Below are 16246 nucleotides of genomic sequence, written 5' to 3' on the forward strand. Positions count from 1 at the left end.
ATGATGGGTCTCATTCCCCTGATCCTGAAGATCCTCTAATGTGGCACCGTTGAGAAGGATGAGTAAAGAGAGGCTGCTAAAATCCCAGGGCTAGGGTGAATGGAGACGTTACTGGGCCCGCATGAGGATGACAGTGACCGTGACTTGGCTTTTCATGATCAGAAAATCATTTTCCTATAGCACTTTTCTACTTGAAACATTTTACTGAGTCTATTAAACATTGTGTGAAAAATGGAAGAAAAGCTTCTTCGATCTGAAACTATTTTAGATGTAGAAACATACACCCCCAAAGATATCAGTTTTTTCTCATAAGCCCAGTGAAAACAACAGGTAGAAATTATAAATAAAAGGTGCTGACTGCCTCCTTTCTAACATTAAACAAAAATGTTTCGTCGTATTTAATTAGGCCATCTGAGTAAGTAAATAATTTTATAAAGAAAAATCAATTTCAACTTTGATACCCAAACAGGAAATAAAATGACACAGATTCTAAGAAATAAAGAGAAACAACAGAAGCACTAATTCCACTCCCTTTGCCTTCATTCTAAATCTACATCATTTTTATGTCACATCATTTAGATGCAACAGTACTTGACACAACAAACACAAAATGCCTCTTTTCCATCTCAAAGTGGGAGAAATGCAAATATTTCTTTTCTTTCTGAACTGGAGAAGGAAGTCACTAATCTCAGGTGTATTAATTGCCCATCTGATGGCACTTTCCATCAAGAAAGCCTATAAGTTAGGAGGTGTAATCAAACTTGCATATAATTTGGTTTTCTAAGAAGGATCACAAATTCTACAATTTAAAATTTCAGAACTATTTTCTCCAAGAAATTTCAGTTCATAAGTACATCAATTTCCAAGAAAAGAATCACTATCGGTGTGGCAAATAAAAATAAAAGGATTCAACGCTAATTATATTATAATTAATTAGCATCATTACATATATTTATAATTAGCATTACTATATTATTATAATTAGGGATAATAGCATCATATAAAATAATAACATAACTTTTGGTACATCTTTCAAAATTTTTCAGTGTGTTTAAACACTTACAAGAAATCTCTAGCCAGATGTTTAGTTTTCATAAGAAACAGTTCTATTTAGTTTTTATAAACCATACATATGAAAGAAAAATAGATTCACAGGTTGAGTTATTCTGAAAACAGTCAAAGGAGTTGCAACAAAATTGAGCCTATAGGTCTATACACATATATATTAAAAAATATTACACATGGAGTTCTTCAGTTTCAAGTGCTCAGTGCATACAGAATTTCATGTATATAGACTAAGATAATTGTCAAATGAGAGAACCAGTCTTAGCTTAAACTATAGCTTTAAATTTCTAAATCTATATATTCTTCACATTCCAAAAACCAAGAAGTTGTGCAACTCATATTTTTTCCTTTTTCTTCTTTTGGATTTTAGGCTACACTCAGGACTTACTCCTGGCTCTGTGCTCAGAGTTCACTCCTAGCAGGGCTCAATGGACCATACAGGGTGCTAGGGATCGAATCCAGTCAGCAGCTTGGAAGGCACGTGCCAAAACCGCTATACTACTGCTCCAGCCTGTTTTTCTTTGGGTGGCTAGCTCTTTTTATTCCTTTCTCAGTGGCTGAAAATTCTGTATTTTTTTTAAAAAAGATTTTTTTATTGAACCACCATGAGATAGACCCTTACAAAGCTGTTCACGATTGGGTTTCAGTCATACAGTGTTCCAACACCCTCGTGAGCAACTTTTTAAGCAAGTACAGCTTGCTGTTAGGTTATAACTAAATGCTTGGTCCGCCATACAGGTCTGGAGGGAGGTTCACTGCTTGGGACCCACTGATGCTTGAGGGGACTCCCTTGGGCCACATCTGGTGGAACACGAGGGGCCATAATATCAGGGACCTAACTCAAGGCCTCCTACCTGCCAGGCATTTTGGTCCACTCACTTGGGAACTATAGCCAATCCCCAGCTTGCCATTTTTGTAACTCGCAGGAAACAGTCATAGCCAGCACTTGCCAGAACATAAAACTAGCAAGAATTTAATCTAACTCCTCGGCCGTATCCCAGTAGAAAACTTCTTAGAAAATGTTTCTCTTTTTCTTCACCTATACTACTCTCCCCACAATAAAAAAAAAGTGGAGCTCAAACTATAAGAACAAATCAGAGCATCACTTAATTTTATTTATTTTTGTTTCAAGTGAAAGAGATTTTACTTGGAGGGCTTTTGAAGGGGACGAGGAATAGAAAGTGAGAGAGAGTGAGTAACAGTGCAAGGGAGAGTGCAGGCTTTCCAAGAGCAGAGAGAGTCCCCCCCACACATCCCAGCATTAGACAGAAAAGTACACATCTCAAAAGGGGAGATGTGGGTGACTCATGCGCTCAGGCGACACATGTGCTCAGGCACGCGGGCACAAGCAGCATATGGGCTCGGACAGCATATGCACTGTATCACTTAATTTAATTTTATTTTTTAATTTTAATTTTTATTTTTTTGCTTTTTGGGTCACACCCAGCGATGCTCAGGGGTTACTCCTGGCTTTGCACGCAGGAATTACTCCTGGCAGTGCTTGGGGGACCATATGGGATGCCGGGGATCGAACCCGGGTCGGCCGCGTGCAAGGCAAACGCCCTACCCGCTGTGCTATCGCTCCGGCCCCTGTATCACTTAATTTTAAACAGTACCATGAGTCTTACTCAGAGAGCAATGAGTGGAAAATGAAGTCCACCTTGTCATTCCGGGCACATCCCAACACAATATATTGAGTGGAGATATTAAGCGTGCGAGAATCCTAATGGCAAACTTTCCTGAATCGACAAACTTACAGCCTTCATTGATATACTTTACTCAACGTCATCGAAGGCAATGCCTTAGCAGAGGTTTTCAGGGATCCAGGAGAGAAACAAGTTAGAATGAATTCTACGAGTCCTCACCTTTGGTCTCAAAGTCTTAGCCCTTTTTGCTGAAGCAATCTGAGTTGTATCACTGCTGCCACTAAGACTTTGCTGTGATTCTGCAATAAAATAAATTGTACAGATCGTGGTCAAGGCCTGCACACTTTGACCACCAATAAAACATAATAAAGCAAATTTTCAAAGTTTTGTTTTTGTTCATTTGGGCCCACCCTTGGTGGTCTCAGGAGCTCCGTGGTCCCAGGAATGGAAACTGAGCCTTCTGCACACAAAGGGTTCACATTAATCCTGAGTGCTATCTGCCTGGACCCAATTCCCAAATTGCTTATTTCAACTTGCACTGAATATAAAGTTATTATTATTATTATTATTATTTGGTTTTTTGGGTCATACCCGGCAATGCACAGGGGTTACTCCAGGCTCATGCACTCAGGAAATTACTCCTGATGGTGCTCAGGGGACCATATGGGATGCTGGGAATTGAACCTGGGTTGGCCACATGCAAGGCAAACACTCTACCTGCTGTGCAACTGTTCCAGCCCCTATAAAGTTATTCTTAATTGCACATTTCTAAATCATCAGTTGCACAGTATGTTTCACACATCTGGCATGTTTTTGATTTTCCTAATAATTCTGATAGAAGGGTTGAAGTAATTAATAAATGGGAGATAGTACGTGTGTGTGTGTGTGTGTGTGTGTGTGTGTGTGTGTGTTTCTGGCTTAATTTTCCTGGCCATATGTCCACATAAGCATTATTCTGTGATCCTTTCCTAAGCTGAATATGAAGATTTACAATCACAATGTAGCATGTACAGACATAGTTATAATGCTTATGTTCTGCTATAAACCAGTGTTAATTCCATAAAAATAATAGTGAAATAAAGTTATAGCTTCGCACTATAGATAGAAACGCCTCAACTAGAGCACTGCATTTAAACAGCATCACTATTTTATATTTTTATTCTTCCCCCATTTAAAAATGTACAGAGCCATTCATCTACTTACCAGTTTGCTTTTTAAATCTTTGTGATTTCTGGAAAGATACCGGTCCTTTTACTGCTTCGGAAGTTTTCACATCGTAAGCACCTGGAGATGGTGCGCAGCCTAGGAGAACCGTAAGCATTAATGTTTCCACAAAGGTTACTGATGATCTAAAGACCTGCCATAGGGCCAGAGAGGCCTCTGCATGCAGGAGCCATAGGTGTGACCCCAGCACCACTTGATCCCCAAGGACTGAGCCTCTAGTGATTGGGTCAAAATCCAGTGTGTACACTTATCAGATATTTGGGAAACCCTGGTGGGGCTCACTTATCTGCTCTAGGGACTTTTCCTTTAGTAACACACATCCCAGATGTGACGTCTTAAGAGATTTGGGGAGAGGCATCATCAGAAGGAATGGGTTATTTTGGAAGACACCACAAGTTTTCTGGGACAACAAATATCTTGGCCAGCAATGACTGGCTGATTCATAACTCACGAAACACAGATGCAATAACAGTATCTCAGGGCTGGAGCAATAGTACAGCGGGTAGGGAGTTTGCCTTGCACGCAGCCGACCCGGGTTCAATTCCCAGCATCCTATATGATCCTCTGAGAACCGCCAGGGGTGATTCCTCAGTGCAGAGCCAGGAGTAACCACTGTGCATTGCCAGGTGTGACCCAAAAAGCAAAAGGAAAAAAAACCCCAAAACCCAGTATCTCACAGTGTGGTTAAGATTGCTAGAGTAAATGAGAAATCGCTAGAGTGCCTCATATACAGGTGATAGGGCCACAGCAATAGTACAGCAGGTGGGTGTTGCTTTGCAGACAGCTGACCCAGGTTCAATCCCCAGCACTCCATATGGTTAATCAAACTTCACAAGGAATGATCCCTGAGCAAAGAGCCAGGAATTAAGATCTGAACACAGCCAGTGTTTTCCAAAATAAATAAAACAACCCAAATTATTTATTTATTTATTTATTTATTTATTTTGCTTTTGGGTCACACCCAGCGATGCTCAGGGGTTACTCCTGGCTTTGCACTCAGGAATTACTCCTGGCGGTGCTTGGGGGACCATATGGGATGCTGGGGATCGAACCCGGGTCGGCCGCGTGCAAGGCAAACGCCCTACCCGCTGTGCTATCGCTCCGGCCCCCAAAATTATTTATTTTATTTAAATAAACAAAAGCACCCAAAAGGACAGTCATTATCACTGCTCAAACAGTGAGCCTAAAAATGCCATATGGGAGAACTCAGCCTAATCTAAGTAGAAAGCAAACAAACCCACAAACCCCTTGTTGTAAATATGCACTTTGGAGAAATCTGGGAAGTCGTACGGTGGTTGACACTCTGAATTAGGAAAAGCTTAAGCAGATCCTTTCTCACTTGGCCTTTCCTTGGAGAACAGAGTGGTGCAAACCATGTGTAGGCGGACAGACGAAACAGTGTATAGCAGGTGACATTCTGAAATAGCAGACAATAAATGAGAAACCACTGGCTTGGAAGGTCGGCTCCAACAAGGGCGGCTGCTCGACAGTTACAAAAGCCAGTAGCCCTCACCGGCTGAGGGGGAAAAGAAACAAGTCCCAGCTGGGCACTGCCCCAGCACCTCCTGGGGGACCCACTCACTGCTCAGTGCCAATCAACCACCTGCCGGAGTTCCCTGGTCACTGCACCAAGGCCAAGAGCTCAGGACTAGAGGCCCAGTTCCCACCAGTTCGAGCCCCTGTTCCACCAGTTTGGGCCTGTGACAATGACCAAATTTAAGTCTTAATCTTTTTATCCGTTAAATAAGGATAACAGGAGATGCTGAACATCTATCCCAGGAGAATGAACCGATGAAGTGGGCCCGGGTCGCGTCCTAAAAGGGGGGCATAAGAGCTTCCTCCAGAGATGCCCACCCCAGTTCTGTGCCCCGTACGCACCAGAAGGGTCATTGAACCGCTTCAGAGGAGCCTTGGAAAAGGACATGCTGACGCCCAGCTGCACAAACCGGAGCTTCTCAGCAATAGCCAGCCGCCGCCGCCGCCGGCCACCTAATTGTTTTCAATTTAAATCTTCCCGCTCATTCCCCGCCTACCCGGCTTTAGCCAATGGGAGAACCGGAACCCCTCACGTGCCACCGGCATCTAGCCGAGTTCCAATCAGGTGGCCCACGGGTTTAAGCCAGCAGCCAATAGGAGACTAGCTCTTTTCAGCCTGGCCAATCAGGAATGGAATTATTCAATAGGCGAAGGAGAGGCGGGCGGAGTAACAGCCTCTGCGCAAGCGCACTTCACCTGGGTTCTTTCTCCGACACCCCCTCCCCACCACGACGTCATAGGAGTGGCCGCGCTGGGAGTTCTCTTTTCTGGTTCAAACCTTCTTCCACCGGTGTCTTGGAAGGCGCCTTCTCCGCGCTCCAATACTCTCACACTAGGCGCTGCCAGCGTCTTGATAAGGACACAGAAAGTTGGGAAAAAAAACTTCCGTGCCACGACGCCCTATTGCGCATGTGCGGTGACCCGAAGCAATGAGACCGGGGCGTGGCCTGAACGGAGTGGGGCGAGGGCGGAGGGCTCGGCGCATGCGCCCTGCTCGCCCGGCGGGCCGGGGCGGCGGGGGGCGGGGCGCGGCGGCGGCGGCGGCGGCGGCGGCGCGGCGAGTGGACTATGTCGGCCCCGTTTGAGGAGCGCAGCGGCGTGGTTCCGTGCGGGACGCCGTGGGGCCAGTGGTACCAGACCTTGGAGGAGGTGTTCATCGAAGTGCAGGTGCCGCCTGGCACTCGCGCCCAGGACATCCAGTGCGGCCTGCAGAGCCGGCATGTGGCCCTGGCCGTGGGGGGCCGCGAGATCCTGAAGGTAGCGCCGGCTCGGGGGGTCTTTACTTGCACACCGGGGGGCGGGGTGTCGGTCTCCCGGGACGCTGCGGCTCCCCTGGCGCCCAGAGAGGAAGGATAAATCCGGGTTGCAAGGGGATCCCCAAAGGCCAGTCCTGAATTGGAGCCCCCCACCCACCCCTTTCTCTATTTTCCTCTCCCTCCCCCTGTATATATTTGGGGAGGGGGCGGGGACACACATCCTGCAGTGCTCTGGGTTTTTCTCCTGGCTCTGTACTCAAGGGTCACTCCTGTCCGGGTTCCAGGGTGCCTAGGGGGTGCCGGGTTGTCCGCGCCTGCAAAGCAGACCACAGGATGGGCCAGTGATGCATTCGACGTTACTATAATTATTCCATTTATTGCTTTGTGAAGTCAAGTTTTATTTACTATTATAATTTGCTATAACCATTCCGTTTATTAGTTCACATTTTCCCCTGCCCGCTGGACTATCTCTCCAGCCCCTCTTCTCCAGTTGTTTTTAATGAGTCAAAGGAAACCCCTTTTTTGCGGGGGGCGGGGAGGGGGGGTTCCCCCTCCGCGGGGCTTGGGCTGATAACATCACCTAGAGATGGCTCAAAGGAACAGGTTCTTGCAGTAAGGTTTGGGGTGCTGCACCCGGAGAGTGTCTGCCATGGGCAGCCCCGATGGGACAGCAGGGAGCGAGAGATGGCAGGAAAGAGCAGTAACCTAATGCAGGGGGGGGAGAGGAGAGGCGGGTGCAGAGATGGTGGGACACAAAGCTCTCAGAAGTTGCGTGTTATTTGTGAAGTGCAGGTGCCCCCATTTTAAGCTGCTTTAATACTAATACAAGCCCCCCGTGTGGGTCCGGGACCCTGTCTTTCTCCCCAATGGCTCCGAATTTTAGCCTCTAGTTCAATGCAATCAGCGAGGTTGGAAGTTTACGATTTCCTCCTCAGATGTTGCCTCTGACAGCATCACTGAGTGGTGGAGGAAATGAACCTGGGCTCCGGGCTCTGCCGGGTGCTTTTCTGGTTTTATTTCCCCGCTCCTCCTGGTATGAGCTCCATCCATCAGGGCATCCACATGGTGCTGTTGTGTGGGTGCCAGGCTCAGGAGGGCATCCGGGAACCATCCTGGGATGCAGATGTAGAGCGGAGAGTAATACCTGCTGTAGAATAATAAAGCATAGTGCTGTTGAGTACCACTCCTTTTGCACAAACCAGAAACTGTGAGAGGCGCTGATGGCCCTTTGAAGCAGGGCTTGACCCTGTTTCCGAGCTATTTGGGCAGTTTGCATTTTTGCTGGGCAGTGATTAAAGATTCCAGTTCAGGGGCTGGAGCAATAGCACAGCGGGTAGGGTGTTTGCCTTGCACGCAGCCGACCCAGGTTCAAATCCCAGCATCCCATATGGTCCCCTGAGCACCGCCAGGAGTAATTCTTGAGTGCATGAGCCAGGAGTAACCCCTGTGCATCGCTGGGTGTGACCCAAAAACCCAAAAAAAAATAAAAAAATAAAGATTCCAGTTCAGTTGTAAGTCAGACTGGGAATTCAACAATAACTGGCGGAGTCAAGGAGTAGATTTAAAACCCGTAGGTATTTCTCTCCTCCCCACTCCTCCACCACTTGTGTTGGCAGTTTTAAAACATGTGGTTTTTCTTTGTATACCTGGAAGTCTCGTTTTCTAAGACATAAATTTAAAAGTAGCAACAGAGCAAACTGAAGAGTTTGTCGGAATTCAGTCATAAGTAACCTGACATTTAGTACAGTCTGTACTACTTTAATGCCTCTTGTCCAACTGAAAGAAGTTAGTGTTTCTAAGTTTATCCTAAAGACTTTTTTTTTTCTTTCTGGGTCACACCCGGCAATGCACAGAGGTTACTCCTGGCTCTGCACTCAGGAATTACTCCTGACGGTGCTCGGGGGACCATATGGGATCCTGGGAATCGAACCGGGTCAGCCACATGCAAAGCAAACGCCCTACCCACTGTGCTATCACTCCAGCCCCCTAAAGACTTTTTTTAAAAGTCAGTTTATATTTTTTATTTTTTTTTTAGTAGTTAACTTTAATTGGTAAAACATTTCATAGTACTTCTGCGTTTGTCTAAGCAGTAATGACTTTCTTCATCTTCTGAAAATTAAGGAGCCCTGATGTTTGTTTAGAGAATCCTGCACTTTTCTTCATAGTAAATATTACAAGTAAACTTAGCTTTATTTTATTGGCTAGATGAAAACTCACAGTTGAACACCTATAAATGGTAATGGATAAAATTTGGATCCCCATACACTTAACCGCATCAGACAATTGTATGTAGAGCAGATAGGAAATTAGATTCAATGGATATCATGAAAAGTATACAACTTATCAAAATTCTCTGTGTTTCTTTTGCAGGGTAAACTCTTTGATTCTACCATAGCTGATGAAGGAACGTGGACGTTGGGTAAGAATATTTTATTAAAGTGTACGGAATATTTTTACGTTGTTATTGAAGTAATCTGTAATATAGGTTGTAAGTGCACATGCTTATAACTTTGTATTATCCTATGTAATATTCATTTCTAAAGGTTAATTTCATCTTCATTTAAAGATGGGGGGCTGGAAGGATCGCTCCCAGAATGCTCAGGGCTTCCTCCTAACTTCTTCCTCATCAAACCTGGGTCAACCATGTGCAAAGCAAGCGATCTCCTCTCTGTACCATCTCTCCTGCCCAGAATGACTCCTCTGACCCATAGAATCTTTTTTAAGCTTAAATCGGTTTTGAAACTTAGTATGTCCCCACCTTGTTGTATAAGCTGGGAACATGTAATGAGTGGTATGGTAATAGAATTACGTTGAAAATAGTTATATGTGAAGATGAACTTTTTAATATGAACTTTAATGATCGATTTGCTCAAGCAGGCACCAGTAACGTCTCTATTGTGAGACTTGTTACTGTTTCTGGCATATGGAATACGCCACGGGAAGCTTGCGAAGCTCTGCTGTGCGGTACTCTCTGTAGCTTGCCAGGCTCTCCGAGAGGGACAAAGAATTTTTAATGATATTTCACATTACATGATGATTTCATAATTTGTAGGTTTCTTTTTCTCCCCAGAGGACAGAAAAATGGTCCGGATTGTTCTTACAAAGACAAAGAGAGATGCAGCAAATTGTTGGACATCTCTTTTAGAATCTGAATATGCAGCTGATCCTTGGGTCCAAGACCAGATGCAGAGGAAACTTACGCTCGAGAGGTTCCAGAAAGAGGTAAGGCATTGTCCAGAGTGCACAGAATGATTATTATTAAAAATTAAAACTCAACTGCTGTGGGCCAGAGATCAATTCCAGTCTCTCTCATGTACCCTGTCCAGTTTGTTAGGACATCTTAATGGCACTGCTTCCAGATAGATTCAGAGTTTGACCACTTCTCACCTCCAGCTCTGGAATCCCTAGATGACTCGTCCATTAGCTTTCTGGTTATTCTCTTTACTTCGGTCAAGCTAGTCTTCTCTAAAACCCACCTTTAACACTGAGACACTGGCAATCCGGTGTCTAGTGATCGAATCTAAACCACTGACTGTTGTGGAAGTAAAGTTGTACTGGAGCACTGGTAAGGCCACGCTCTGTGCGTTGTCTTTCCTATAGAGACGGTCGGCTTTTGGAGGCCTGAGCCTCCAAATACAGTACAGCGGAGATGGCGCTTGCCTTGCATACAACTGACCCTGTTTCAATCTCCAGCATCCCTCATAGTCCCCTGAGCACTACCAGGAGTGGTTCCTCAGTGCAGTGCTAGGAGGAACCCCTGAGCCTTGCTGGGTGGGTGACTCAACAAACAAATGGCAGCACTTAGTCGTTTAGACAGACTGTATGATCTGCAAACCTCAAATGTTTCCTACGAGGCTCTTGATAGAAATGTTTCCTGACCAAGGCTCCAATGACTTATTAGGCTTACAAGGCTTATTAATTATTTATACCTATTAAGAGTGGGAACTACGGGAGCTGGGATCTTTCTTCAGTTTTAAATTCCATGTGACTCTTGTGGGCTCAGTAAATGTTTGCTGAGTAGATAAAAATGCCCGCCCAAAAGACTGAAGCCTGAGTGAGGGACACTTCAGAGATTGCCAGAACCCTATGTGGCATATTTTAGTGTGTACTGTAGCATGTATAAAATGCTTGTTACATCTTTTTACACATTGATACTAAAGTATGTTTGCTATGCAGACACTGTATGCCAGCATTGTAGTGCATGGAGAACTATTAAATATAAATATGAAAATGGAAAAATTCTTTATGGCTTTAAGTTATATTTTGAAGACCATGGAGAGTTTGGTTCCTTTCATATTTTTGTCATTTTTATAGAAGTTTTTACTTGGTATCTTTTTACCATGTTCTTCAGGGTTACTTATATTTTTCCATATGCTTTATTCTATAATGCTTTTTCTTTGTTTTTTTCTTTTTTTTTCAGAATCCTGGTTTTGACTTCAGTGGAGCAGAAATCTCAGGAAACTACTCTAAAGGTGGACCAGATTTCTCAAATCTTGAGAAATAACCATCATTTGTATTTTTATTTTTGAAATTTCTTTGCTGCATTATGTGGAGCCTAGCATAATTTGCCACTTTGATCAAAGGAACAGGTTGTGTGATGGAAGAAAAATGTAGATGCCTACAGTTAACAAATTTGCAAAATATATTTAAATATGGTTCTAAAATCGCATTCAAAAATGATTTATATGGGAAACATTGAATACTGTGGCGACTACTTTATTAATATATAGTAACTTTTTTTGGACTTAATTTTGCTCAGCATGAGGTTTTATATGTTGTATTTTACTAATTTCATATTTAACTTGTATTTTTAATACAAAAAAGATATTAGGCTATGTGTCATGTGAAATAACAGGGTGCCTTCAGGGAAAATTGAATTTTAATTTCAATAAGTATGATGCAGGGATAATGTTCAATAAACTTTTCTAAATAGGAATTGTGGAACCTTTTGTCTATTACACCAATTTACCCAAGAAAATTACTAAGCAAAAATTAGAAAAGGCAAAGACAGTCCACAAACACATTCTGAATAAGTTTATTTTTTTCAGTAAGAATTTCTTAGTTTATTGGGGCTGGAGAGATAGCACAGCGGGTAGGGCGTTTGCCTTGCACTCGGCCGACCCGGGATTCGATTCCCAACATCCCATATGATCCCCCAAGCACCACCAGGAGTAATTCCTGAGTGCATGAGTCAGGAGTAACCCCTGTACATCGCCGGGTGTGATCCAAAAAGAAAAAAAAACTGATGGGCTTTTTCTTTGCACTGTTAATACTGACGAATTATATCAACTTGTTTTAATTTTTTTTTTTTTTTTTTTTTTTTTTTTTTTGCTTTTTGGGTCACACCCGGCAACGCACAGGGGTTACTCCTGGTTCATGCACTCAGGAATTACTCCTGGCGGTGCTCGGGGGACCATATGGGATGCTGGGAACCGAACCCGGGTCGGCCGCGTGCAAGGCAAACGCCCTACCCGCTGTGCTATTGCGCCAGCCCCTTGTTTTAATATTTTGAACCAGCTTGTAACTCTCAGTCTCAAACTAGATCATAGTTTATATATCTCGATTTATTTATAGAGGATTTTTGTGACTTGATTTAAAATAGCGGTCAGTGGTTGTATTCTGTTTATATTTCTTTTGTGTGTGTGTATGTGTGTGTGTGTGTGTGTGTGTGTGTGTGTCACACCAAGCAATCCTCAGGGGTTACTCCTGCCTCTGTAGTCAGAAATTACTCCTGTTGGTGCTTGGGGTACCATATGGATAGTGAACCCAGGCCTGCCACGTGCAAAGCAAGTGCCCTACCTGCTATGCTATTCTGGCTTCCTTTTCTATTTGTATTGATCTTGGTTTGTCATCAGTGTTACTAATTGGGATGTGGTATTTTTGTTTTGTGGAATTTGCCAATAAGATTTTTTAAATAGTTGAGACCAGAGCGCTAATGTAGGTGTTTAGGCTCTTACCCTTGTGTAAAAAAACTAAAGTACACCGACGGGCATGTGCACTCACGGGCTCTCTGGGTGGCTCTGTCTCACCGCCCGCGTTCGGTGCTCTGGAACCGCTATGTGTGGACTGGATCGGGAAGGCTGTTGGCCAAGGACAGGTGAAGAAAGAACAAGGACCAAGCTGGTTGCTGATTAGTTACCATTTATTCAATCTTCCATCTTTCCCATCTCCCACACTTATAGCTCCATCCTCTCTCTGGAGCCTCCATTCTGCAGCCTCCATTCTTATCTCTCTCCTCCCTCTTTCCTCTCTAGCCCTGGCACCTAGGTTACACACTGCCAGGTAGCAAAATCAACATAAGAAAGCCCTTCCTGAGGGCTGTCAGGTTCAAAGGGAACACAGCCTAGGGGCATTCCAAAGCCCTTCCTGACTGCCTTTAGGCAAAATACCTCTTAAGGGTTTTTTCTCCTCTCCTTATTCCAAACACTCATTAACATCTTAATACTAGTTATTTTTTGTGTGGACATAGCAAGAGATACACTGAGGCTTGCAAGGCAGCTCTCCTGGCAACATCTTGCCACAAACTCAGACCACACACTCAGGCCAGATTAATCATTCCTCACCCTAGCAGGGTCCAAATCTAGATATCACTGTTTGGATCATGACAGCATTTGTCCATGACCAAGCTCTTAACTTATAGTTAAGCATTCGGCACTTTGGCCAGGCCCATCTCGATGCCAGGCTAGCACACAACTCACCGCTTGCCCTGGGTCCGTCTCGTCCCTCGTCGGGACCCTGCTTTTGGGGGTGCTAGGAAGTAAGAGCAGCTGAGGCTTAGGTTGAGAGAATAGATGCCCAGGAGGAAAATATCATGTAGAGTCAAATGACTCCCAGGTTACAAAAGCATAGCATTTGCTAAGTCTTCCTGTGTCCATACAAAAAGGACTTGGCTCTGAATAAACTATGCAAAGGATTCAAGGAGAAGAGGAAAAACAATATTTACAAGTCAACAGAACACTAAGAAAGAAGCTACAAATAAGCAAAGAGGAATGGGAGCACTGTAACGGGAGTAACCCAATAAACCTAAACTACCTGAGGCTCTGTTATCCTAAACCCTTGCATGCTGCAGACCCCAGGTACTGCATGGGTCAGGAGTGCTGACAACCCCCCCCCAAAAAAAAAAAAAAACACCCATGGTGTGGCCTAGCACACCCCTCTCCCAAAAGAAGTCCACTTTTAAAAATTATTACAGAGCTTCACTTAACTAGCTATGTGCATAGAGTTCTTTTGTGCTGTATTTGTCATTCTTTTAATAGCTTTAGTTTGGAATCGTTTAGCTTGGAGTTGTCCTTTTTTTTTTTTCCCAAGACTGGTTGTTTCTGTGTTTTTCACTCTTCTTACAAGCTTATCAAGTTTATTGGTCTCTTTAAGGAAATGGATTTTGGTTTTATTGATTTTTCTCTATTATTAAACTGATTTCACTGATTTCCAGTCCCAACCTTCTAAAAATACAGTACTACTTTTGCTTGTTTTGCTGCTGCTGCTTAAAGTGGAAGCATAGATTTGAGACCTTTTTGCCCTTAATAAAAAGTTGAAGGTCATATATATATATACACACACACACCTACATACATATGTATATATATGCATATATGTATATTTGTATATATATGTGTGTAGTTCAGTAGCACTGTCATAGCACTGTCGTCCCGTTGTTCATCGATTTGTTGGAGCGGGCACCAGTAATGTCTCCATTGTGAGATGTGTTGTTACTGTTTTTGGCTTATCGAATATTCCACGGGGAGCTTGCCAGGCTCTGCCGTGTGGGCGGGATACTCTCGGTAGCTTGCCGGACTCTCCAAGAGGGACGGAAGAATCAAACCCAGGTCGGCTGCGTGCAAGGCGAACGCCCTACCGCTGTGCTATCGCTCCAGTAGTTCAGTAGTAGAACAAATGTTGGACATGTTGGGAGGCCCTGGAGTATACCCAGGCACTAAAAACACCCTCCCAAAAACCTCAGCTGAACTGAGATGGTTCAGAGCACTTGGAGCATATGATTTACACACAGGAGGCCTGTGTTGGATCCCCGGAGTCACATTGTCCCATGGCACTGCCGGTCGTTACCCTTGAACTACATTTAGAACACTGCTAAATGTAGCCTCAAAACTCCACACTTTTTTTTTTGTTTGATCCCAAAAAGTTTCTATTGTGAACTAACCTTCTAAGAACTGGACTAGCTGCATCTTATAATTCGACACTTTTATTCTATTCAAAAAGTGTTATCCTCTTCTAGAGCCATGACTTAACATAGCAGAAGTCTTACAGTTTAATTGCCAAGTCCTTGGAGATTTCCTGTTTCCTGCTATTAATTTCTGATTTATGGTCAGAAATCATTGTGTGATTTCAGTTCTTGTAAATGTCCTACGGTTTTCCTAGCCTGGGATGCAGTTGGGCTGAGTATACAGGTGATGACCCCACTATTTTAAGATCACGAATCACACGAATCACGAAATCCCGTTGATCATCGAATTGCTCGAGTGGGCTCAGTAACCTCTCCATTCGTCCTATCCCTGAGATCTTAGAAGCCTCTCTCTACTCGGCCCTCCCAATGATCCGCATTGGAGGCTCTTTCAGGGTCAGGCGAATGAGATTCAGCTGGTGACTGGCTTTGGCATATGGATACATCATGGGAAGCTTGGGAGGCTGTCCCATGTGGGCAGGAAACTCTCAGTAGCTTGCTAGTTTCTCCCAGAGGGAGAAGTAGGTTATAAGATATCTGGGAGCTTGCTTTTAATAGTCTCTGGATATTGGCTGTTGATGGGATTACACACACCTGGGTTCCTCTGCCGGTACCTTCATGCGTGAGACTTGTCTGAACTTGTGGAGAGGGGCCTTGAGCATTGCTGTGGCTAGGTTCCGGTGGTCTTTGGCCACTGGGAGCTCTGCTTGGGGCGGGGAGGGAAGCTGGAGCCCATCCCCTCTGAGGGGCCCCCCGGGGAAGACAGCCAGGTGTGTGGGCAAGAGACTTTATTTTAAGGTAGCTTTTAATCTGCATCCTTGCTAATATCTTAATTTTTGAATTTACTAAAAGGAAGACTTAAATCTTTTACTATAATTGAACTGTTTCCTGCTGCTCCTTTTAGTCCTGTCATTTATGCTCTTTCGTGTTTTTAAGATTGAGATGTCACATGGCATTTATATTTATATTTAGGATTGTCTGTCTTGGTGAATTATTTTATCAATTATTGCCCTTTGCTACCTTTGGCTATTTTTATTGCTCTTACATCCGCTTTGTTGAATACCGCAATAAAAAGCTCATTTTACAAATTTATGTATTATTCACACAAGCTAAATTAATTCTTGAGGGTAACATTTTTTACAGTCACCCATCGTGAGGCTTGCCCTCTAAGACTAAACCACATCTTTGGCCCAGCATTTCGATTGGTGATCACACAATTTCATGGTTCACATCTTCTCTATGGGGAGGTAATACTAGTAAAGAGCATAGCCTTTGGGGGCTGGAGCAGTAGTATACCAGGTATGGTGCTTTCCTTGCACATGACCAACCCGAGTTTGATC

General features: G+C 43.9%; 2 protein-coding genes across 2 annotated transcripts in view; one reads left to right on the plus strand and one right to left on the minus strand.

Moving 5' to 3' along the window:
* The window catches only part of HMMR (hyaluronan mediated motility receptor), a 30989-nt gene extending 25039 nt beyond the window's left edge, over positions 1-5950 (minus strand). Inside the window, exons 1-3 of the mRNA XM_055126909.1 lie at positions 5814-5950; positions 3915-3995; positions 2931-3010 (exon numbers count right to left, since the gene is read on the minus strand). Of these exons, the coding sequence (XP_054982884.1) occupies positions 2931-3010; positions 3915-3995; positions 5814-5859 (207 nt within the window). The 5' untranslated portion in view covers positions 5860-5950. The remainder of the gene's footprint in view (positions 1-2930; positions 3011-3914; positions 3996-5813) is intronic.
* A 524-nt stretch (positions 5951-6474) lies between these two features.
* Positions 6475-11663, plus strand: NUDCD2 (NudC domain containing 2). Its single transcript, XM_004611456.2, has 4 exons — positions 6475-6728; positions 9098-9146; positions 9798-9949; positions 11148-11663. The coding sequence occupies exons 1-4, from the start codon at positions 6540-6542 to the stop codon at positions 11229-11231; spliced, it is 474 nt and encodes a 157-aa protein (XP_004611513.1). The 5' UTR covers positions 6475-6539; the 3' UTR covers positions 11232-11663.
* The last annotated feature ends 4583 nt before the right edge of the window (positions 11664-16246 follow it).

Source organism: Sorex araneus, chromosome 2, assembly GCF_027595985.1.
Source record: "Sorex araneus isolate mSorAra2 chromosome 2, mSorAra2.pri, whole genome shotgun sequence".
Taxonomy (NCBI): Eukaryota; Metazoa; Chordata; class Mammalia; order Eulipotyphla; family Soricidae; genus Sorex; species Sorex araneus.

What these genes read in the sequence shown, in the direction of transcription:
- NUDCD2 (XM_004611456.2), top strand. Translation starts at nt 6,540, where the DNA reads ATGTCGGCCCCGTTTGAGGAGCGCAGCGGCGTGGTTCCGTGCGGGACG. An exon ending in TGAAGGAACGTGGACGTTGG is followed by an intron (nt 9,147 to 9,797) that starts GTAAGAATATTT and finishes TTTTCTCCCCAG; the next exon opens with AGGACAGAAAAATGGTCCGG. An exon ending in TCGAGAGGTTCCAGAAAGAG is followed by an intron (nt 9,950 to 11,147) that starts GTAAGGCATTGT and finishes TTTTTTTTTCAG; the next exon opens with AATCCTGGTTTTGACTTCAG.